At 40.2% G+C, this 25,307-nt stretch overlaps 1 protein-coding gene across 2 annotated transcripts; it reads right to left on the reverse strand.

The window, feature by feature from the left end:
• Positions 1–2,033: 2,033 nt before the first annotated feature.
• C4H6orf163 (chromosome 4 C6orf163 homolog) lies at positions 2,034–23,309 on the reverse strand. Of its 2 annotated transcripts, XM_010387958.2 has the most exons (5): positions 21,615–23,309; positions 17,898–17,992; positions 16,297–16,404; positions 9,984–10,186; positions 2,034–2,529 (listed from the first exon to the last, which is right to left on the reverse strand). In XM_010387958.2, exons 1-5 carry the CDS (start codon positions 21,760–21,762, stop codon positions 2,094–2,096), a joined length of 990 nt encoding a protein of 329 aa, XP_010386260.1. In that variant the 5' UTR covers positions 21,763–23,309; the 3' UTR covers positions 2,034–2,093. The 2 variants fall into 2 exon arrangements, with proteins under 2 accessions (XP_010386260.1, XP_030785246.1); XM_030929386.1 differs by lacking the exon at positions 16,297–16,404.
• Positions 23,310–25,307: the final 1,998 nt, after the last annotated feature.

Below are 25,307 nucleotides of genomic sequence, written 5' to 3' on the forward strand. Positions count from 1 at the left end.
CGGCCTCCCAGAGTGCTGGGATTACAGGTATGAGCCACTGTGCCCAGGCCACTCGGGGAATCTTTTTAAAAATAGTCCGACTTAATCTCTGTCTCAGTTAAGTTTCACTTGAAAATCAGGCATGAGGGTCCCAATGAGATTTCAAAAACATAACTCACTTTCAATTTTCACTTGACTTTGCTATTCTCATCTTGCTACAGGCAATTAGTCTCTCTCCAGAACCCTGAGGGCAAATCTGTCTTTCCTGACATTAGGATGGTGGGAGGGAGCTACAGAGTGTACCCCTCCACACATTCACCCATAGGCTTGGCATCAGGAGAGTACATCCAGCACGTTCAGGGAAGGGCATCCAGTTCTGCTCCCCATCATTCTTGGCTCCCTGCTCATGTCTGAAACCACTTTTGCAAAACTTATGACAGTGAGAGAAATCTAACATAGCAGACTCCATCTTGCTTCTAACCGCACAAGCTTATTGCCCTTGCTCATTCCTGAGTGTAGGCCAAGCTAACCATGGGAGGAATTTATTGTTTAACATTAAAGCAAGGAAGATAAATTGCCCCTTCCCAAAACTACCCTCCTCCTAGTTCAGGGACTAAAACCACCTTTGCAAAATGAATGAAAGGCCAAAATATTAGAATTATGGGAGGAGCCTGAATTCTGCTAAGACGTATGCATAGTTCAGTGATAACCAGCCATGTTCCCTAGCTTGCTTACTACTCAGGAGTCATGTAGCCAGAGGTCACAAGAGTTGTAACTTTCTCAATTGTTTCTACAGATAACATCACTATTGTAAAACCTAAGATTGTTGTTTGAGATCTTTTTCAGACGTTTGCATCCTGATGAACTGACACCACTTGGACCCATGACTCATACCAAGGAAATGAATCAATTGGTCCTGTAACTCCCACCCAGAAGCTGACTCAGTGTGCAAAGACAGTTCCAGCACTCCTGTGATTTCATCCCCAACCAGTCAGTAGCACCCATTCCCCAGCCCCCTGCCTGCCAAATTATCCTTTAAAAACCTTAGCCTCTGAGTTCTCAGAGAAGTGGATTTGAGAAATATCTCCCACCTTTTTTTTCTTTTACAACTGGCAAATATAAGTGAGTCTGTAGCCATACCAGACCAATCTGACCCAACTTTTATGTAACAAAGTAGTACATTGTTTTCCAGTTGCCATGGACCCTCAGGTCATGTAACCTGAGCATGCCCAGATGGACCAAGTGTTCAAACACAGAGGGAACTAATTGCTCACACTCAGGAATGGGAACTAAGTTAAAGAAGTGGACATTGCATGGCAGGATCCAGAATCCAACTGGAGTGAGCTTTGACATCACCCTATGGCAGGATCCAGTTAGATCATGCCTTCTGACATCCCCTCATTACAAGATCCAATCAGATCATGCCTTATTACCCTATGCTTATAAAACCTGACCCAGCCCCCAGCTCAGGGAGACACTGCTTTGGGGACTATCCCTGGTGTTCTCCTTACTCCTTATAAATAATAAAATCCCCTTGCTAAATCTTCCTTGGTTGTGGTCATTGGGTTGACACCCACCAAGTGACCGAAACTGCCTGTTGTGTGGGCAGTAAGTCCTTCCTGAATTACTTTATATGGGAGTCCCAGAATTTAAATGTTATCCTACTGTATGTGAGAGAAACTGCTTTTTTAAATTCACAATGCTACTGTATTCACCAAATGATAATCTCTCTACTGGAACTTAGCACACCTGCCCAAAACAGGAGAAACCTAAGAACACTTCCTTTACTTGTTTTCTATGGCAATAAATACTGAAATAATTAATTATATATCTGATGTAGAAATGAATAAAGACAGATACAGAAGCGTGTTTAGGCTTCATCCAAGAAACCTTTCCCCTCTTAATCAGTTTGCTCCCTCTCACTGTTTTTTCTTCTCAGACTTGGCTCACTATAATCTGGAATGTACTTTTTAATATTTTGGTTTTCCATGAAAATTCTTACAGCCCAATAGTACCCTGCACAAGGCTGGGAAATCAATAAATGGTTTTTGTAATGAGTAAATTTATTTAGTCTAGAATGATGTCTTTTGTAGTGAAATTTCAGTTGAAGACTTCTAATCAAGAGTTGTTTTATTCTCCTTAATAACAAGATTAGAAGGTGTTTTCTTTCTTTCCGGCAGAATAAAATCTGCATGTCCTGGTGAAAGCTTAGGAAAGGTATAATTGATGTATTTTTGAAATGCCATCCTGGTTTCCTGTAATTCCTCCTCTAGGAAATCTTTCCAATTTGTCATGATTCCCAGTTGTTTTGCTATAGACAGCAGCTCCCCCTGGGTGTTAGCCAGTGTATCCATCACATTGCCAAGAGTGGCCTGATGTGTTTTCTCTGCTTCTTGAAGCACTTCCTGTACCTCTTCTTGCTTCTGCCTCTGAGCTATGCCATAGAGGACGTTCATTTCATGTTCTTTTTCCCTCATCAGTCGGGCCACATTGGTCTTCTCATCCTTAGTAACTGTGATACCAGTATTCACGATTTCCTCCATGGCTTTGCTACAAAGGATAATATGGATTTATAAGTTAGATGGATTGGCCACTAAAAACAAAATAATTTCATCTTTAAACACAGATGACTGAGTAATTGTTGAGATGAGCCACCAGCCTGAGACAGGCTGATACAGATGAGCTTTTGGATTGCATTAGCTGTTAACAAACAAAATATGTTTTCAGAGCAGGGACGCTTCCTGTGTACTTACTTGCTGTGGGTTAGGGTGAGGCCACTAATCTAACATATAATGGCAACTTTAGAAACCTGAGACCACCTTTTTCAGGAAAATATACATGCATTGTGCTTAAAAGTGAGGAGATAGGGTCAGAGTTCCAAACTCTGTAGAGAAAGTATTTCTTTATATTAATCCAGCTGCTGACCTTTAGCCAGAGATGAAAAAACTTTATACTCACAGGATAGATTTAGCTTTAATCTTGATTTTTATCTGAGCAATACTCTATGACAGTCACCTCAAACTTTTTGGTCTCGGGAACTCTTTACACTCTCAAAATTATTGAGGAAACCAAAGAGCTTTTGTTTATACGAGTTATAGGTACTGACATTAACAGTTATATGAACTAAAAGGGAGACATTTAAAAAATATTGAAAATCTCTTATGAAAAACATTTTCCAAAACGATGAAATATTTCATGAGAAGAATGGTATAATTTAACTTTTTTTTTTGAGACAGTGTCTTGCTCTGTCACCCAGGCTAGAGCGCAATGGCCGCACCCTGGCTTACTGCAACCTCCAGTTCCTGGGTTCAAGTGATTTACACGACTCAGCCTCCAGAGTAGCTGGGATTACAGGTGTGCATCACTACACCCAGCTAATTTTTATATTTTTTAGTAGAGATGGGATATCACCATGTTGGCCAGGCTGGTCTCGAACTCCTGACCTCAAGTGATCCACCCGCCTTGGCCTCCCAAAGTGCTGGGATTACAGGTATGAGCCACTGCACCCAGCCTGATTTTAATTTTTTTTTTTTTGCAAAACTCTTTAATCTCCAGCTTAGTAGGTAAAAGCTGAATTTTCATACTGTTTCAATTTATTGTGATATCACATATCACAAAACCCTGGAGAACACTATTTTATATTCATAAGAGACTAAGAGTGAAAAAGGCAAATAAAGTCTTAGTGTTATTAAGAAAATAGTTTTGATCTCATGGACTGCCTCCATAAAGAGTCTCAGGGACCTTGAAGGGTCTCTGGACCACACATTCAGAAGCACTGCTAAATGATTAATAGACTTCTGGCTATAATGTAGGGAATTATATATAATTTATAGCAGCCAACCATGTTGACCTCTTACCATGTCCAAGCAGGTTAATGAGCATTCTATGCATACATTAATTCAATGAATTCTCAAAACCAATTCTGTAGTGTGGTTCCATTACTATGCTCTTTTTATGAAGAAGACATTGAGCTCAGGGAGTTAAGTAATTTGTCTAAGTTTGCTTGATAAGTAAAAGAGGCAAAATCTGCAACACAACTTAGGCAGTCTGAGTCCAGGACAAAAGCTCTTAGCCACTGTGATACATTTCCAGTGGATTTCTGCAGTTAACACAGTTTGAGCAGAACCTCAAAGATTTGAGGTTTTAAGATCTCAAATGTATGACTGTTAATAAAAATCCTCCCCCTCTGCCTCCCAGTCTAATACAGCCTTTCCAAGATTTACCACTGGCCCAATCTCCTAAATCCCATCCTCCAAGATGCAATTCTCTCATCTTCTCTGAGTCTTTCCACTTGACTTTCAAACCTGACAGACTTCCCTTGTCTTGAAGTAAATCACATCTTTCCTTAGCCTCTGTAGCCACTAAACTATTTCTCTTCTTCCTTTTCCTACCAACTATTTCCGATATTAATAACAAGGGTAATGATTATTGAGTGCTTACTGTATTGCAGGAACTGTGGTAAGTATTTACTACATTTAAGGGCAGGAACTCCCCAGCTTGCTCAGTTGTGTGACATTGTCAGGAGGGCAGCACAATGAAAATAATGTTTAGACTTGTTATTCAGGTAACAGTGGGTGAACTTAATCTTAGTGGGGTGAGCTAGAGAGACCAATTGTATCATTTCACAATATTCTTGAGGTGCAATGATGAGGGTCTGAACTAATGACAAAAGAGAGGGTTGGGAAGAGGGAGAGAAAGGGTTAAGCCTAGCAAATATTAAAAAGTCATAGCTGCCAGAATCTGTGACTGCAAAGATATAGGGGATGTGGGAAAAAGAGGAATCAAAACCAACTTGCTAATTTTCAACCTGGGTCACAGGGGAATGGAGGTTCCATTAATAGAAGTGATGCTGTGTATAGAGTGGGCAGTGTGCATCGACACACATTCTTAGGATTTAGTCTGATGTCTGATAACATCCTCAGGCTGTCGATGAGATTGTCAGGGTGATGACCAGGGACCAATCTCCAAGGAGGAAGCTGTGCTCCCTGTGTCCTCTGACACAAGCAGGCATGAGTTTCCTGCCAGGTGGGGCTGACTCTCCTCTCACTCAAATGGGAGGTTTCATTTATGGGCTAACTGGAAGGCTCTACCAGAATTGAGCGCACGTAAAACTGATCCAATAATGTATATCTCGGATGACTCCAGCTCCCAACCTCAATGACAATCCCTTTCAGACTCCCTGATATCAAAATATCTTACTGCTATACAGAATCTGGTACTTAAAAAACCTTTCCAACTTTTCTTTCTTCTTTTTTTTTTTTGGTTTTAAACAGGGTCCCACCCTGTTGCCCAGGCTGGAGTGCAGTGGCACCATCTTGACTCACTGTAAACTCTGCCTCCTAGGCTCAAGCAATCCTCCCACCTCAGCCTCTGGAGTAGCTGAGACTACAGGCATGTGCCACCATGTCCAGCTAATTTTTGTATTTTTTGTAGAGATAGGGTTTTGCCATGTTGGCCAGGCTGGACTCAAGTGATCCTCCTACCTCGGCCTCCCAAAGTGCTGGGATTACCAGCACGAGCCGCCGCGCCCAGACCCAACTTTTCCCAGCCTGCCTTAGTGCTTGAATATTTGATCCTTTGGTTTAAGGTCTGAGCAATTCTGAATTTCATTCTGATGAGTTCCCTGAAGTTGTGGAATTAAAGCCAGGAGTGGTGTGGGGTGCAGTGCATTGAGGGTGTGACCTGGAATGCCCATTTATCTTTGTATCTCCCCTGCCTGGCGTGGTGCCCATTGTGGATACAACAGGCAATCAGTAAATGTATGAATAAATAAGTGGGTAATACAGATGAAGTTCTCTCTAATACATGTTGTGCTGAATAACACTAAATTTTAAAGCAGATATGTTGGAACATTACAAAAGCTTAAAAGAATTCATGAGGCTGGGCGCGGTGGCTCACGCCTGTAATCCCAGCACTTTGGGAGGCAGAAGTAAGTGGATCACCTGAAGTCAGGAGTTCGAGACCAGCTTGGCCAAAATGGAGAAGCCCCATCTCTACTAAAAATACAAAAATTAGCTGGGCATGGTGGTGAGTATCTGTAATCCCAGCTACTTGGGAGGTTGAGGCAGGAAAATTGCTTGAACCTGGAAGGCGGAAGTTGCAGAGAGCAGAGATCGCATCACTGCACTTCAGCCTAGGCAACAAAGCAAGACTCTCTCAAAAAAAAAAAAAAAAAAAAAAAAAAAAAAAAAAATTCATGCTTAAAAAGGATTCTTAACATAAGCGAAATATTTGCCATAGGAAAATAGCCAATTCTTGGGATATGTGTAAAATGTTTTTCAATGTACATAAATTAGTCTACCTGTATTTTTTTTTTTTTTTTAACTGAAAGAGGGCCTAGAAAGCTTATCATATGAGAAAGAACTGTGAAAGAACTAGGTATTAGTACATTTTGGTTTTTCCTTCCCTTCTTCAAATTAAATCTTGGACATATTCTCTCTCCTCAAACATTTGAAGGATCACCATGCACAGAGGAGGAGCAGGGCCAGAAGTCAAGGGTAAAGGTGAGGCCCAGAGTTTCTGAATCCACATAAGGAAGAACATGACAAGTAGAGGTGTTCAGCATGTGGACCAACCACCTCAACCAGCAACATCAAGGAGGCTCACCAATGACTGGCTGGCATGTAGCAGAAGGAATGGCATGTCCAGCTCCATAACCCCCAATGCTCATTCCGATGTGAAGTGAATGTCTGTGCTTTCTGTAAGCAGTGAAGTTCTTCTGCCATCTCTATCTTTATGAGGCTGCACACTTGTAATTTTGAAATACACACCATATTTCAGGTTGGCACTGGCCAGAAAAGTAACTATTTTCAAAATAGTTGTAGTGTGTGTCCAAATTTATAGGATTCAGTCTGATATTTTATAAAACAGACTCTTGGAGAATGAAAACAAGTTACTAAATATAAACATAATCTGATATATAATAACTCAATCTTAACTGATAGGGAAAAAATAAACCATGGAAAATCCATACTAGCAATTGATCCTTTGCCTGGTTAGTCTGTAAATAAGCTATTAATCTACTTTTCATTAGAACTATAGGACTGTTAGCACTATTTCAATCAGGTACAAGCATTGTGCTTACCAGTAACCTATATTCTGATTTTCTACCTGGGACATGGGGAACTCCTGGCTCTCTGGTCTGGCAGGAAGCTGCAGGCATTTCAGAAGTTAGGTAGGTGAGGGACATCTCCAGATGCCAGCATTCAGCAGTGCATTTCTATCCCCGGGTTATTAACACTCTTGAACCTCCCCTTGGCGCTGCCTCATTATACATCACACTTTCTCCTTCCATGTCTTCGCTCATTCTGTTCTCATTCTTTTGCCTCTCTCACAAGTGGGACCTCCTATCTTCTCTCTAAGGCCCAACCCACGACAAACTTCCTCCAAAAAACCTACCTCACTACATACCCCACCCATACTGCTTGATTTTTCCAGGACTTTGAACTCTTCCAGCACCTATGTGCTATTTGTACCAGTCCATCCAGCCTTGCTTGTTGGGGGCAGCCATACTCTAGTGATTTTACATAATGTTGAGAAAGGGCCCTTAATTTGTGCCACAACCACAGAAGGTACTTGATGAGCTCTGGTGAAGTGAACAAACCCTCTAGAAAACTCACATAGCTTCTCTATCTCTAGAGCAGGTAGCAAAATGGAAGGTCATAAGCTTTGGCATCATAAAGGCCAGGGTTCAAATCAGACCCTGTCACCTCTTTCCTCTGCGATCTTTGGCAGTTTGCTTAGTTTCCCTTTAAGGCCTTAACCCTCCAGGGTCTTTGCCTGAAGATATGTAGGATGATACAATCTCCTAGGAAGGGATATGCAGATGCAAGAAGGAGTATACAAAAGGCCTTGCATGTGCTGGGTATTGAATAAGGGAAGCTGTCAGTAGGAATTACAGCCATGACCACAAAAAGTCCTGAGTGGTTACTTCATTCATGCCTTGCCTTGGGCTAGAAAACAATTAGAACCTTTACAAACACAGACTTTTTTTTTCTTTTTTTTGAGAGGAAGTCTCACTCTGTCGCCCAGACTGGAGTGCACTGGCGAGATCTCGGCTCACTGCAAGCTCCACCTCCCAGGTTCACGCCATTCTCCTGCCTCAGTCTCCCGAGTAGCTGGGACTACAGGTGCCCGCCACCACACCCGACTAATTTTTTGTATTTTTAGTAGAGATGGGGTTTCACCGTGTTATCCAGGATGGTCTAGATCTCCTGACCTCGTGATCCACCTGCCTTGGACTCCCAAAGTGCTGGGATTACAGGCCTGAGCCGCTGCCCCCGGCCTTTTTTTTTTTTTTTTTTTTAACTTTAAGAGAAAGAGTCCAGTGTCTCCTGGGCAACCTGTTTAGAATCTAATCACCTCAATCCACAAAAAAGTTTTCTGTATAGTTAACAAATTTCTCATGATATATAAGTGTTCTGAATCCTTAAGTCTTGATGAAAGTTTATAAGATCTGGTGTGCTGAAGAGTGGCTTTGACTAACTGGAAGAAATTTAAACCATTTGTTCAATAAATATTTCGAGAATGCCTACCATGTGCCAGACTTTCTTCCAGGCACTTGGGAAACATCAATAAACAAAATGGGCATTCTAGCTGGATATATTTTAACACTACACATGGCAGTTCCTTAATCCTAGTCTACGGTTTCAATAAAAGGCAGACATTGAAAACCTTCCATCAAACCTCACAGAGGAAAGGGCTGGAGGGGGTGCAAAAACAATCTTGCAAGAGAGGGAGGAGACTGCAAGTGTGTGTGAGGAGGGGACCCAGAGGCTCCCATAGGTGCCTGCAGAGCTCCTGTAGATGCCCAGCAGGAGAGAAAGGAAAAGAGGATCCACCTTCCAGTGCATTGAGCCACGACTCATTCCCTAACCCCTCCTGGTATCCCCTCTCATCTTCGTCTTCTACCTCCACAATGACCTGTAGTCTCTGCAGGAAGAGAGGTACCAGTTAAACTGTCACAGCTGCAGCTCTCATTCTCATTTATCTGTACCTCCTCCAGGATCTTACCTGTGTCCCTGTTCTAAAGAGTTCTAATGAAAAAGATTTTACCCATTAATTATATAGAAATGGATTTGTTTGTTAACTCAAGCAGCAAAGCAAAAGGGACCAGTCACAAAGGCCAAATAGGGAGGTCTCAGTCTCAGCTCTGCTGCTACAAATCAGTGATCGTGGGCAGGTAAATGACCTGGTACAAAAAATCTGGAAATTATGTTTTTTCTCTTGCCCCTGACAATCCCTGAACTCCTAACTGCTGTCCTGTTCCAGCAAATAATCATTACATACATAGAAATAGTTACCTTGATTTTCTTAAAATATATATATGTGTGATCTGATCTGTGATTATGCATATACATATGGCTGTAAACACATCAAAAGGGCATGGAAGGATATAGACTCTATTGTTTAAAATAACTGTCTCTGGGAGGCAGGGAGGGTGTAGGGGAAGAAATGCATCAGGACTTGCAATTTTGCTCTATATATTTCCATAATGTCAATTTCTTTTGCAACATATATTACTTGTATAATAAGAAAAAGACCAAAAAGTAACAAAAACACAATAGTGTATGATCTTGGCTAGAGAATGTGAAGATTGATTTTAATGATGTGTTTATGGGAAACTATTTCTTGATTCCTGTCCTTGGTTTCTTAAAACTGGTGATACAGAATGAAAAATACCATATTTAGAGAGTAGCTACCTTTCAAGCAGGGACAAGAAGAAGATATGACTGAGGAAGAACACATGAGAGCTTTAGAAAACAGCAATTTTCAATCCCTTAAGCTGAGTGGTAGGTTTTTGAGTATTTACGTTATTATTTTTCTTTAAGCCACACACATACTCTACAATATAAATTGCTCCCTATGTTTGGTATTTTCCATAATAAAAAAGTAAAAATACAAAAACTGGGCAATATATACCTATGTACTGTAATCTTATCTGTTTCTCCAGGTTGATTTTGATAAAGGAAAACACTATTTTGCAATTGAGTTCTCTGGAATACCTTTTCTGGGCCTGGATTGCTTCCTGGGCGATGAGTCTTTCTTCAGCCCTGGCTTTCTCCACAGCTTCCACCTTCTCTCTGTGGCATTCCATCATAATCCTTTGGATTCTGTGGACCATGCGCTGTTCTGCAGCCAAGTGCTCTCTCTTCATTTCATCATCCATGTTTTGATACATCTCTGTCTTAGTTTTAGCTGTCACTTCCTGAAGCAATGGCAAAACTAGGGTTAGCTATTACAGATTTGATGTCTAAAACCGCACATTGAGAGGCTCTTTAAACTATCGTTTTATCTATCTGCTGGCAAGTGTACCTGTTAACACTGATGATTTAAAGTAAGAGTGTATATGATATGGAAAACTTTTATTTATATGATGTTAGGTAGAACCAAAAATGTACAAACAATGTAATATAAATATCTACGTAGATAATATTGAAAGGGAATATGGAAAAAAGAAAATAGTTGGGTTAGAGGGGTAGGGTTAAAGGTCTTTTTTCTTGATTGTTCAAATATTCTAGTATCATAGTATCATTATGCATAATTACATAATGCAGTTCTGCTTTAGTAAGCCAGTCCTGGAAAATGGCAGAAATAATTATTATGCCTCCTGAGTGTCTCCTGGGTGGGAGAGAACCTGAGGTTCAGGCAGAAAACAATTGCATGATATTACAGTCACAGGAATCTGCCCACCTATCCCCACCATTGTTTCAGTATTCCAGCTTATTAGTGTTGAGGGGCCCTTTCTCCTTCGCAGAAGGGATAGGAATAAGTGCTCCACTGTTCCAGGAAGGAGGACCTGAGGAGGGCCTTCAACCAAATAAGTAGAGGAAGCACTAGTCAAACCAAGACCTGTGGAAAACAGACCCACAAATTGCGCTCGAGGAAAACCCTGTCACCATTTTGGAAATGCCTACTAATACCACAGTGTGTCTGGCACTCTGAGGCCCAGATGCTACATACACAAGAAGGTGGGGATCTTGGTCCTCAGGGGATTCACTGTCTAGTGGAGGAGGCCAACAACCTAATTGTGCAATACATGTTACAGAAATATAACAATATGTAGAAATGTAACATTATAAAGAGGAGGAGCAAATCATTCTGTCCAGGTATTTTAAAACTTTCATTTAAAGGTAATTTTTCTTTCTTTTTTTTTTTTTTTTGAGACAGGTTCTCATTCTGTTGCCCAGGCTGGGGTGCAATGGCACAATCACGGCTCATTTCAGCCTCAACCTCCCAGGCTCAGGCAATCCTCCCACCTCAGCCTCCCATGTAGCTGAGACTATAGACACTTGCCACCATGCCTGGCTAATTTTTCTATTTTTTGTAGAAATAGGGTTTCACCATGTTGCCCAGGCTTGTCTTGAATTTCTGGGTTCAAGTGATCTGCCCATCTTGACTTCCCAAACTGCTGGAATTACAGGCATGAGCCACTGTGCCCGGCCCAAAGGTAAATGTTTATCTCTATTTGGGAAGACATCAAAAGAACATAGAGAAATTAAGTTATTTCACATAGCACATCAATGGAAGAACTAGGAATAGAAGCCAGGGTTGCTGATTGCCAGTTTCTCACTTCATTCCTGGCTGCAATGCTGGAGTCTTTCAAGAGATTCATCAATTGTACAGTCTTATAAGATATAGTACAGTAGGTTTTCTTTCGTTTTCAATAGCTGCAGAATCCCTTCTTTAAATGAAATCTTACCCAGAATAGAAAGGAATAAAACCAGTAAGAGTTCTCCTGGCTGAAGTTTGCTCAACTCCCTTTAGCACCATTTCTATGGGAGCCTCTGAGAGAGCCAGCTGTTTACAGTGTCCAGAGAGAATCCTCAGCTGAAGCTGAGAGAAAGTCAAGAGAACTCTAAACTATAAGGGAAACTGAAATTGCTTCAGCTTCTCAGAAGATTATTTCAGCAATTAAAATATTTGTTAAGACAGACCTTTCAGCTTTTTCAAGAGAAGAAGTTTTCAACTTCTCACTTTGGTTACTTCAAGGGTGAAAAGTTAAAAAATGAAACAGACACCAGAAATCAACTTTAAGAATCTCTCCAAAGTGGCCTCAGTTGACGTATTTAGAAAATCATTTTAGGAAAACATTGGCCATTTAGAAATGCTAGCTGGATTTCCTACAGAAGGCTTCGTCTTCTGCTAGCAGAAGGCTTTGTCTCTTAAATTACTAAAATTTTTTTTGACAAAATATTTTGAATGGAAATGTTTCTAAATGTCTTTAACACCATAAAAAGAACATTATGAAACAATCTAAAACTTTCTTGATGATCCAGGTTTGGTAGACAAAGATGAATGATTGTACTGGGCCAAAAACTTCATGTGGCATGTAATAATTGTTGAAGTTCATAGAGCCACTTGTTATCTGTCATAAAGGACCCCAGATTGCTTTGCTTTTTGAAATTTCATCTTTGCTTCTTGTAGGTATCAAATCAAATTTTTCTTTTCTTCAAAGAACAAGAAAATTACTTGCCATCAGGCTGAGGATGCTGCTGTAGCTGCTATCAGTGAGCCCCTTTTTGTTATTTTTACTTTCCAGTATTTAATCTATTTCCAATTTGAAAAATCAAGCAACCCTGCTGGGTGTGGTGGCTCATGCCTATAATCCCAGCACTTTGGGAGGTTGAGGAGGGCAGATCATTTGAGGCCAGGAGTTCGAGACCAGTCTGGCTGCCAGGCCAACACAGCAAAACCCTGTCTCTATTAAAAATACAAACTTAGCTGGGTGTGGAGGTGCACACTTGTAATCCCAGCTACTCAGGAGGCTGAGGCAGGAGAATCACTTGAACTCAGGAGGCAGAGGTTGCAGTGAGCCGAGATCACTCCACTGCACTCCTGCCTGGGCTATAGAGAGACTCCATTTCAAAAGAAAAGAAAACAAAAGAAAAATCAAGCATCTGTCTGTTGGGTTTAGGTTGTCAAATAAGCATAATGACATCTGAGTGGGGGTGAAGAGGTTCTGCTACGTCTAATAAGCCTGAGTTATTCTCTTGTAGTCAGAGGCCTTTATTTAATTCCTTAGGGAGATATTTTAACTTACTTCTGGGTTTTCAAGTATATTCTCAGTAATTCAGACTGCTGGGTGATGGTTGAGCTTAAGACAGGTGAAGTACTACCATAATATATTCCTATATGAATCATTAATTTTTTTCAGAATGAAATGTATTTAATAGAACTCTTGCAAACATCTGTTGAAGAAGGAAAAAAAGTCAGGGTCAATAGGGTGGTGTAAGACTGTTGTATGCCTGAATTTTTTTGGCACAAAGTGATTGCGGTTTTGTTTTTTTTTTTTTAATTCCTAATTACTAACTAGGAATTCAGATAACTGAACTCAGTCCCTCTTTTACGTAATGATTTAATAAAACCAAAATTCATTTACTGTCTCACATAGCATGTGGAATACATATTTAAAGCTTCAAAAATAATTAAGTAACCTGCTGTTTGTCGGTGTTCTTATTCAATGTAAGGAGGCCTTACATTGCTTTTACTTTTAATGAAATGCTTTTACTGAAATGCATCTTGAGTGAGTCATCCCACATTTTGAGATACTGTAAGAAACAGATTCATGGACTCCATTGTGTTAACTGTACAGATGTCTGACAGGCATTTTTACACAATGTCCCCCTCAGGAGATACTGCTCTGAGGTTTCATAGCTAGGAATATCTGAGCCTCTCAGGTGCCTAATTTGTCTGTACCTTATGGGCATGGTGAGTCACAACATTTCCCTCTTTGCATTGGCTGCCAGAAAGCTCAAGGCCCAATCAGTGATAATTGCACAGGACATCATGGCATGTATACATTTTTAAGTTTTAAATTTACCTATGACTTTATTATATTTTCTACTCTAGTTTTTCATTTATTTGTCCTTTAGCTTTCATCTTCTCATTTACTTTTTGATATTATTATCTTTCAATAATATAAACACCTTTTCAAAAGATTACCTATCCATCAAATAAGATCTAGAAATTTTATCTTAACAGCATGCATTTGAAACACACCAAACTCCTTTTTTTTTCACACTTTAAAAACTTTATTTATATAAAAAACTCATTTGTTTTTAAAAGCATTAACAAGACAGAAAGAAAAGAGAAAAGGTGTGAAGCAGAACACAGGCCCCTTAGTAGTGTTTGGTGAGAAGATGGGATTTTTGGTTCTCTGGAATTGAATGTTTAGTGTTTTTATAAACGAAAGAGAAAAAAAAAGTTAAAGGTCCCCAAAAGCCCATGGCTGTTCTATTACCCACATCCCACTGAGAAAAAAGAGCACCAGGAAAAGAGCAGAAGAGGACAAAAGAACTCAAGACTGGAGCCAGGTCTGGATGGGGCAATTTCCCCTGTGCAGGAAACACACCAAACTCTTTAGAGCAATACCTGGTGGTCTCGACATATCAGAATTTAATATTTTGCTCTAGAGGAACTTGGTTTTCTGCTATATATTGGTAATCTCAAACTTTAATATGTGTGAGAATCACTTGGGATGCTGATGGAGTCAGTAGGTCAGAATGAGGCCCAGGAATCTGTACATCAGGCCCCCAAGTGAATAGATTCTGATGCAGGTGGTTCACAGACAAGCCCTGAGAAGCAGTACTGATGTCTGTGTCTTAGTATCCTACAGATGTAACAGGTTGAAATAACCCCACACACTACTCTAGACTAATCATTCCTTCATAAATAAAAAATATCTGAAATAGTGGTATAAATGTAAATTCTCAACCCCTGGACAATTATTTCAGGAAGATCAATCCCCCTTTAACAATTTACCTTTAAATTTTCTTAGGGCTTCTTTCTACTGAAGCACTAAGTGCATCAACTCCACTCAAAGGCTATGTGGGGTACAATAACATTATTTAAAGAAAGACTTGCATGTGACCCTTGAAACGGGCATCACATCTTCCTTATGTCTTTACAACCTAATGCCAGGAAGGACATTCAAAATGTGTATCAACCAGCACAGTAGGGCTCACCTATCTGAATGGCTTCTGGCTGCAGCATTATAGCAGGGAACTAGAGCCCCTTGCCAAGCCATGAGTTATCCTTTTAAATTGCTGGACTGGGAGAGGTCCAGGAGTCTGCTGGGGAGGCAACCAGGGTGACCAAGGTGATAGAGGGCTTAGCGGGTGACTAGTTATCAACTGATAGAGAAGTATTTTAATACTTTAATTGCCAGTATGGCCATACTTGTACATAGCAACTGAAGAGCAGGCCTGCTTAAGACATGCTATAAATGCTCTTCACATTTTAACTGAAATGAGGAATGGGCAGTGGGCCACGACAGCCAACCCCTCAGGCACCATACCAACCCTGGCTGAGGTAGGCCACTGGAGCAAAGCATTCAGGAGCCCTGGGGAGGAGCTCCCCTTCCTGCCAGCAAGTCCTCTCTGGGTAAAGACAGTTGATTTTTCTCACCTGGTACACATCTAGTATATGGTAGGTGCTCGTTGTTGCAACAATGAATAAATTGGCCTGCAGTCCCTGAACTGCTCATTAGTGTTCTTAAGTTAGGCCAAACCTGGGGCTGGACCTCTGCCACTTTCCTCCAGCTTCTGCCCATGTATTGTCATACCTGTACCTTATCCTGTCCTGTCCCTCCCTTGACCAAAATGTGAAAAGAGATCTGTAACCTCTTCCTTTGAGCAGATTTTGTAATCGAGGTACCGAACTAACAATGAATACTAGGGTCTCCACCTGAAAGTTTGTAAGTTACCTAGAGTCATGTACTTGAACAGGCTATAGGTTAGTATCCTTCATCTGTGACATCTGGCTCTGCATTAAATTCTTGAGGGACAGCTCAGATGTCCCTCTTGGCAGTACAGTAAGTGCAAACTTTAGAAAAAAGGAAGAAATCAGAGAAGGAGAACAGCCTGCTTCACTTGTTCAACTATTTGAGCACCTACCAAGTCAGGGAATTATGCTGGGCACCAGGGCTAGTCCAGTGATGAGACAGACACCCCTGCTGAAAGCTGCAGTCATGTGGGGGAGTCAGACATTCAACAACTAACCACACAATCATTTATTTAATTACAGTGAAGACTGCTATGAAAAAGATCAGGGTGTCATGGACAGTGTGTGGGTGGCAAGGCAAGGCTGGTCAGGCAAAGCTTCCCTTGGGAAGTAAGCTATGGGTTCTTCTTCACCCATTCATCACTGCTCTAGAGAGCTCAGCATCTCTTCTGAGAACCTCCCAAGGATCCCAGCTAATGGCCATGAAACACCAACCTAGATTTTCTTATTATTTTTTTCTCATTCCCTTGCCAACTTTTTTTTTCTTTTTACTAATATAATTACTTTTAAAAGACAACAAGCCACTATAAAAACCTGTAAATCTTTTTGATGTTCCTCTTTCAAAATCTGAATTTCAATTTTGTGTCTGTCATTTGCTTCTTCAAGTGCTTTCTCCACTGCTTGTTTTTGACGTTCATTAGCCTTTGAAAGAAAGAGTCCATTTATCTATTAATGTAGCAGAATAAGCACAGGGCAACTTGGCTTATTCGGGATGTTAGTAAATCAGGTTTTCAAATTTACTGAAAATTAGCAACCACCACGGAGTCCCTAATTTCTTGCCCCATTCCCATCTCAAACCTCCCATATCACACTGTCTGCCTTAGCCAGAGATGCTCTAACGCATCCCAATCCAGGGCTAGCCTTGCTGTTTCTGGAATCGCTAAAGGCAAGGCAGCTTTACTATACGTAGGCTGCTGGGTTGCCTTTTCTCTTTGGCACTTTATTTCTTGCTTGATTAATTCTCAAAGTAACACATGTGCATTGTGGAAAATCTGGAAAACACAGTGAAGTGAAAAGATGTACAAAGCTAGAAGGAGCTGAGTAAAGAGGCAGAGTACCATCCAGGTCCCCCGCATTAGGTCCTCAGAAAGAACTTCAACTCTTATTTGAAAAGAATACACAGAACACTAGACCAACTTACATTCAAATTGTAGACTATTTACAAAAGCATCACCTTGTATAATTGATGTATAATTGATGGTTCACAATCAGTTTGAATTTTACCACTAATAAAAATAGATGACTACAAAGATTTTGAGATAAATCAAAATCTGGGGTATACAGAACTGGAATATTCATACAGAACTGGAGTATTATGCATGTTCAAAACATTTTCATAACAAGCTTTTGCTGGCATTAATACTGAACAATGCTAATACTATTTGCTATAATGTCTATTTTATAAAGAAACTGAGAAACATTGCTCTAAGCACAGTGGCTTGTTCTGCTCTCAAGGAGCTGTAATTCTCTTTAGGAAGTTATTGATGTCATTCTATGATTGGAAGAAATGGGGCTACAGGATTGAGGCTTTGCTTCAGTTTGATGGCTTGGATCCCACTGTCAGCCCTGATATTTAAATTGCCCTTATAGCGCTCAGCAGTCGCATGGACAAGGTATTAAGGATTTTGGAGAGAGGGGAGGAAAAGGGGAGTAGGCCATAAAGAAGCATTTGAAGAAACAGGAGTGTTACATGCTCCACAAATGGATAGTCTATATATTAAATGTTAGGCCATAAGAAACAACTATCAACAAGGAGTCTTCTTAGTTATTTTTTTTTTCTTTTTAGTTTTGGTTTCAATCAAATGAAAATAAAGGGAGCAAGAGTCCTCCATACAGAGAGGGCAGCTGAGAAGTAAGGAAGCTCCTGATGATGCCAGCTTCTTACTAAGCACCTACTGTGTGCAAGGCATATTATTTCATTGAACCCTCCCAACTACCCCACAGAATGGGTACTATTATTACTCTTTTACAATGAAGAAACCAAGACTACAGAGGTTGTAGAACTTGCCCAAGGTCCCACAGCTAGCCAGGATTCAGTCAGTTCTGACTACTACACTCTACAATTGTTTCAGACAAATCCAAAATGTGAAAAAATTGTAAAGATGGACTTTGGGTTGACGTGTAACTTCTTTTACCTGAGCCCATACTTCAGCTTCTGCTTTTGCAATGCGTTCTCTGAGTATATCTTCTTGAAACTTCTCTTCTTTTTTCAGAACATTTGCCCCAATATCTGTGTATTTGAAGAGCAATGGTCACAAACCTCCACCGATTGCTTCCTGGCTTTCCTTTCCACCATTATGTAGTTATTTATGAGGGCTACTTAGGAGATACATCCTTTTAGGAGATGTCAGTATATATATTTCAAAGATACCCATTGAAAGAGTAAGTTTTTCTCTAATTAGGAGGGAATTCACAGCACTGTCAGGCCTGGATAGAGTTGGTCATTCCCCTCATCACAACCAGTCCACAACTAGCAGACAACTGGGGAGGTGAAATAAATGCCCTGAAGAAAGGGACACATTTTGTACACTCAAAGTAGAATGATGAGTGAATATTCAAGAGGTCTTAGCACAATATACAGCTCTCTCTCTCTCCCTGTTCCTATTTGGGTGCTAGTGCTAGCATCGGGAGAGGCGAAGTGGAATGCCTTCAACACATTACATGCCTTTCTTTAGTTTGTGGTTCTTTGTGGGTTTAACTGCTTCAATATGGAGTGAGCTAAGGGGTAGAAGTTTACTATTTTTCTGCCAATGATCTAATTTGATTTCCAAATAATAACGTTCCCATAATAATATCCTCTCTACCCAGACAAGGTAATGAAAGTCTAGAGGAGCTTAGAGGACCACGCAATATCTGATAGCCAGGTCTTTCTCCACTGGTATTTCTTTCTTTTTCTTTTTCTTTTTCTTTTTTTTTGTTTTTGAGAGGGAGTCTTGCTTTGTAGCCCAGGCTGCAGTGCAGTGTCGCCATCGCAGCTCACTGCAACCTCCGCCTCTCGATTCAAGTGATTCTCTTGCCTCAGCCTCCTGAGTAGCTGGGATTACAGGCGCCCACCACCATGTCTGACTAATTTTTGTATTTTTAGTAGAAACGGGCTTTCACCATGTTGGTCAGGCTGGTCTCAAACTCCTAACCTCAAGTGATCTGCCCACCTCGGCCTCCCAAAGTGCTAGGATTACAGGCGTGAGCCACCGTGCCTGGCCTTCCTCTGGGATTTCTATGCTGAAGGTAATAGATTCTTAGAGCTATCTTGATCCACATTCCTCCTTTTCCAGCCACTGGAGTAAGTCTAGCTGCAGCAGTAAACCATTAAGCCAACTCACTAAAAGGGTAAGCATGGACAGACTGAAAGCCTTGATGCCAGATTTCCCTTGGGTTTCTCTGTTAAAAGAGTCAAGAAATTCCATTTTATGCAGTCTATTCTGAGTTATGTTTCTGTCACTAGCAATTAAAAGTATATGTTTGATGGCAGAGAGTCTCCTACTAGTTCATCAGTGAATCTTAAAAACACAGGGCAGCATATATTGCAGTAGAGATGGACACATACTGCAAAAGCCCAACATTGTGTAGAAATAATTAGAAAAGATTTTCTAGGACAAAATGTGACTAAGCATGGACCACCAATGTATTGAACTTCGTAAAAATGTGATACAGGTGTAGGCTACCGCTATCCTCTTTTATGTTTAAATCCCATTGGTTTTATTAGTTGTTCTCAACCCTGATTGTACAACAGGATTCCTGCAAAGCTTTTAGTGCACGTACTGTAAAAGGAAAAAACTATTAATAAACAACTTGGATGAATCTCAAGGGCATTATGCTGAGCGAAGAAAGCCAATCTCAACGGGTTATATAATGTATGATTCTTTAGATAGCATACTCAGTGATAAAATTATAGTGATAGAGAACAGATTAGTGGTTGTCAGGGGTTCAAGTTTGGGGAGAAGAGAATGACAGCTAAGGGGTAACACGAGGGAGTTCCTTTGTGGTGATGGAACAGCTCCATGTTGTGATTGTGGTGACGGTTACACTAACATACACAAGTGATAAATTTCATAAAACTATATGCCTGGGGGAAAAAAGTATACATAAGGTCTGTACCTGAGTTAATAGTATTGTTTCAATGCCAATGTTCCGGCTTTGACAAAGTGCCAGGATTACATAAGATATCAATGGAAGCTGGATGAAGGGTACAAGGGAACTCTGATATATTTTGCAACTTGTGAGTCTTAAACTATCTTGAAATAAAAAAGGTTATTTAAACATGAAGGAAAAAATACACATGCTTAGTCCTGACTGTAGAGGTCCTAATTTAGTGGCTCTGTGTTAGATTAGTATTAAATCCAGTGGGTCTGTGCTTGGATATCTGTATTAATGTATTTTTCAAAGTTCTATATAGTGCACTGCCAGGATTGAGAACTATTGTCCTATGAAATACTCACTAGCTCTTCTATGGACATTTCAACATGCTTTTGAACTTACTTATAAAGGACAGAGAATTTCAACTTCTTTTCTTTTTAACTTAAAACAGTTCAGCGACAAATAAAGGTCACTGAATAGAAAAGATTAATTTCTAACAATAGATTTAACTTATCCACTTAAGGTTTGGGTTAGATATTCCATAAGGCACAAGGAAATCAATCATTAAGGTATATCTAAGAATGGAGATACACTGTCCTGGGTATGAAAAGTCACTTTAGAGATTATAATGAATCATTCATACTAATATTTACTAAATGCTAAAAAACAATTTTGGTATTGATGTTTTTAGAGGATGATTCCAATTTGATCTCCCCCTACATTTTAGTTTTTTTTCCAAACACCTCTCCAGCTTCTTATATTTTCAAATATCAGAAGTGAAATGAAATCACCTTAGTTTACCATTTTAAAGGAAGAGAGGATCAGAGGAGTATTTTGAGAGTCCTTAGGAAAAGAGGAGTATTTTGAGAGTCCTTAGGAAAATACTTACAAGGCTCAAGGTCAGACTGAAAACTCTTATGAGAATAAGAGAGACAGAAACCTGTAGCACAATTTGATTTGCTTATGTATTATACATATGTATATATAGTAAAAGTTCTCATGTTATCTATATGTATCTACTTTTATGCCACCAGCTACTATTTAAAGGTTATAGTTTCTTTTACCCGTTTATTAGGGTACTTTAAATTTTTTTTTTTTTTTTTTTTTTTGAGGCAGAGTCTCGCTCTGTCACCCAGGCTGGAGTACAGTGGTGCGATCTCAGCTCACTCACCTCCACCTCCTGGGTTCAAGCTATTCGCTCACCTCAGCCTCCCGAGTAGCTGGGATTACAGGCACATGCCACCATGCCTGCCTAAATTCTTTTAGTAGAGACGGGGTTTTGCCATGTTGGCCAGGCTGGTCTTGAACTCTTGGCCTCAAGCGATATGCCCACTTTGGCCACCCAAAGTGCTGGGATTACAGGTGTGAGCCACCGTGCCCATCCAATTAGGGTATTATTTAGAGATAATATTTCCTCTCCTACACATACTGAAAGGTGCCCAAGTATGGCCAAGGGCAAAATGAACTCACATTTACTATTATGTGCTAGGGTTTATAACAGATATGAATACTTCATTAAAGTCTCATAACAACCTGTAAGATAGGTATTAGTATCTTTATTTCCACATAAGGAAACAGATTGAGAGGCTAAATACCCTGCCCAATACACACAACTATAAGTGGAGAAGCTGTATTCCAACCCATATTCTTCTCAAACATCCCTGTACAGACAAGCAACTCTGAAGAGAAAAAAGCTGATAAAAGTCTATATAACAGAAAGAATGACACATAACGCTATGAAGTGTTAGAACAAGGAAAACAATAAAGTCACTTACCTAGTATGTCTTTGTGAGTGTAAAAGCGTGTCTTCAGTGGCTTGTATTCATGGATCCGTTTGAAGGTTTTTCCAAAAGGGGCTGGTGGGATTATTTTATTACAAACAGCACAGCAAACAAAGTTGTTGTAATCTGAATTTCTGATCATAGTTAAATTTCAGATGTCTTCTCCCATTTACAGTTAAAATAATCTTAGAATCAGAAAAAGTCGTTTCAAGAAAAGCTGAAAGTTTAAGAAAGCTGGAAGAGGTTCAGGGTTTTAGGATGCTAGAGGCTGGTAAGGATTAAACAGTTCACATGATTAGGTAGTGGTTATGTGTCTAACATTAAAGAATGGTACTAAAAGCCCCTGCCATAGAAGGTATGGGCACCAGATTTGGGAAGATTTAAGCAGCTGCTCCTTCCCAAACTCTAGCATTAAGTTGTTAACTTACTTAGCAACTGTTGCTAGGTAAGACAAGCTTTGCTCATAAAAGCAACTTCAAATAATGACAAAAGGGAGCATGATACAGCCATTCATTTTCCTGATACTTTCTATATTAGTTTCCTATTGCTGCTGTCTTACTCTGTTTTCTGTTGCTTATGATAGAATACCTGAAACCGGATAGCTTATAAAGAAAAGGAAATTATTTCTTACAGTTTACGGAGGCTGAGAAGTCCAAGGTGGAGGAGCTGCATCAGGTAAGAATCTTCTTGATGGTGGGAACTCACTGAAGAGTCCTGAGGTGGTACAGGGTATGACATGGCCAGGGGCTGAGCTCACATGCTAGCTCAGGCCTCTCTTCCTCTTCTTATAAAGCTACCAGTTCTCCTCCCATGATAATCCATTAATCCTTTAACCCATGAATGAATTCACTTACCTCTTAAAGGCCCCACTTCTCAATACTACCACATTGGGGATTAAAGTTCAACATGAGTTTTGTAGGGGACAAATATTCAAACCATAGCACCACTGTGACAAACTAACACGAACTTCATAACTTAAATGTAACACAAATTTATCCTCTTGCATTTCTGGAGATGAGAAGTCTAAAATAAGTCTTAGGGGCTAAGATCAAGTTGTTAGAAGGCCTGGTTCCTCTGCAGGCTTCAGAGGAGAATCTGTTTCCTTGCCTTTTCCAGCTTCTAAAGACCATCCATATTCCTTGGGGTCATGGCCTCACATCACATAGCCTTTCCCCCCAGTGCTTCCATAGTGACATTGTCTCTTCCTCCGATCTTCCGCCCTGCTTTAAGGACTGTGGTGATTATACCAGCCTCATCTAGATAATCCAGGATAATCTCCCCATCTCAAAATCCTGAACTTACCCGTATCTGTAAAGTCCCTTTTGCCATATAAAGTAACATATTTACAGGTTCCAGAGATTAGGATCTGGACATTTTTGCAGGAAAGGAAAGCATTAGTCAGCCTACCACACTTTGTTTTAAATTGGTTTTTAAATAATTAATTTCTTTTAAGGCCAGCAATGGAGGTAACTTAATTTCTTTAAGGTTTTTAATAAACGTGATGTTTTGGTGCCATGGTAATAAAACGGGAAATATCATGGTATCTTGAAGAAGAAATTACTTTCATTCAGTCAGCATTCAAAATTACTAAGCCTGGTTTTAACAATCACGTGGTTAACTAATTTGTTCCTCTAATTTTAGATAAACAGTCATAGAAATTCTGCCTATCACAAAAATCTGTGCAACTGATTACACCAAGTAACTGAATTTTTTTTTTTTTTTTTTTTTTTTTGAGGCGGAGTCTCGCTCTGTCGCCCAGGCTGGAGTGCAGTGGCCGGATCTCGGCTCACTGCAAGCTCCGCCTCCCGGGTTCACGCCATTCTCCTGCCTCAGCCTCCCGAGTAGCTGGGACTACAGGCGCCCGCCACCTCGCCCGGCTAGTTTTTTGTATTTTTAGTAGAGACGGGGTTTCACCATGTTAGCCAGGATGGTCTCGATCTCCTGACCTCGTGATCCGCCCGTCTCGGCCTCCCAAAGTGCTGGGATTACAGGCTTGAGCCACCGCGCCCGGCCTGAATTTTTAAAAATTGCCTGACAATGTCATATGCTGCAGCTACTTGGCAGGACTATTTCATAATAAGTGAATGCCATCAGTGAAATTAATTTCAACAATAGGACTCCCATAGGGCCCTGAGCTAAGTGTAGCACAAGTTACTCTATAATTTCTATTGACACATACAGCCTGATAACTGGCTGAGGACCTTAAGTAACTATCAAACTGTGCCAGATCTAACTTCAAGAAAAGGGTTACCTGGGACTTGGAGAGGAATTAAAAACAAAGAGATGAATTAGTACTAAGAATGGGGATTACTGCATCCACACAGTTAATTATATGGATTGGGAACTGAGGCTACTTGTGCCAATGACTTTCCTATCTGTTACTAGAAATTCTTGCCCAGATGAGAGGATAACTAACTGGCCCTGATTTGCCTGGGACTGTCCCTGTTTTAAACTGAAAGTCCTGAAGAACTTCCTTAGTGTCTGGCAAATTGGAAGAGTTGGGCCCCTATGGAAGATAAGGCTGTAAAACCAATAAATAATTTCAGTGTTTGCCTTAGGAAATCCTTAAAACCAATTTATCAACTGGACAGCTTGCTGACCTAGGCAAACAGCTCTTCCATCAGAATATTAGATTACTCCCCTGGGCAAAGAGCTCACTTAACATTTATTGAACAATAGTTTACTAATCAAGACTTGCTTCAAGATCTAATCTGTTATGTCAGGTGCCTTGCCCATTCTCAACCAGATTCCTGCATTGAAAGACCCTTCTTTAATCACCTGAACTCAGACTTCAAAACACTTTAACATCTTCCCCTGACCATCCCCTTCTTAAATACAGCTAACTTTGTAAAAGTGGTATTTCCCCTTAGTGCAGTAGATTCAATAAGCTTAGTTTTGTTTGATCATCCGGTTGTTCTGATGGTCTTTTGAGGGAGCTGGCAGTTAACAGTCCCTTACATAATTCTGTTTTAAAGTACAGGAGTGTTTCTCTACTTAAGATCTAAACTTATTTTTAAGGGGTAATGTGGCTGCTTTATTATTATGTGGACATTTACACATAGGAGGTGGTATAGTATGGTGAAAAGATCCCTAGACTTTAGAGCAAGAAGATACAGGTTCTAGTCTGAATCACCATGATCTTTGGTAAATCTCTTAGCCATTCTCAGCCTATTGTCTTAACCATAAACTGACAGGATTGGATCAGGTGAAGTTCAATGTTCAGAATCTTCGGACTATTTGAAAGGTATTTTATTTTTGATGGTTATACCCTCATTCAAAAGAGAAAGGATGAAAACATCAACACATAGCCAGGCAGCCGTTGACACCAGCACACACAAAAACTGTCCTACAACTTGTAGCCATTCTGTAAAAAGTACAGTAGTCAGGTACTTGTTCCTAAAATTCAGTATGATTCTTTCCTCACACTACTTTTCACAGCTTTGTGCTTGACTGACTCTAGTTACTTTGGTTGATTCACACAGATCTTACATGAGTTAAGTCTGCACCTTGTACAGTTTCTGTTGCCCTCCTGCACTGCAATCTCTTGACAGTTCACGCGCCTAATATCTCCTCTGCCACCAACCATCAACTTATTCTGTTAAATAGTAAAAAATTCTAAAAGATGGCAATGTGTCATTAAATGCATAAGTTAAAAACAGAAGAACCCTAGTTTTGTGACAGCCAAAA

This window comes from Rhinopithecus roxellana, chromosome 4 (genome assembly GCF_007565055.1).
Source record: "Rhinopithecus roxellana isolate Shanxi Qingling chromosome 4, ASM756505v1, whole genome shotgun sequence".
Taxonomy (NCBI): Eukaryota; Metazoa; Chordata; class Mammalia; order Primates; family Cercopithecidae; genus Rhinopithecus; species Rhinopithecus roxellana.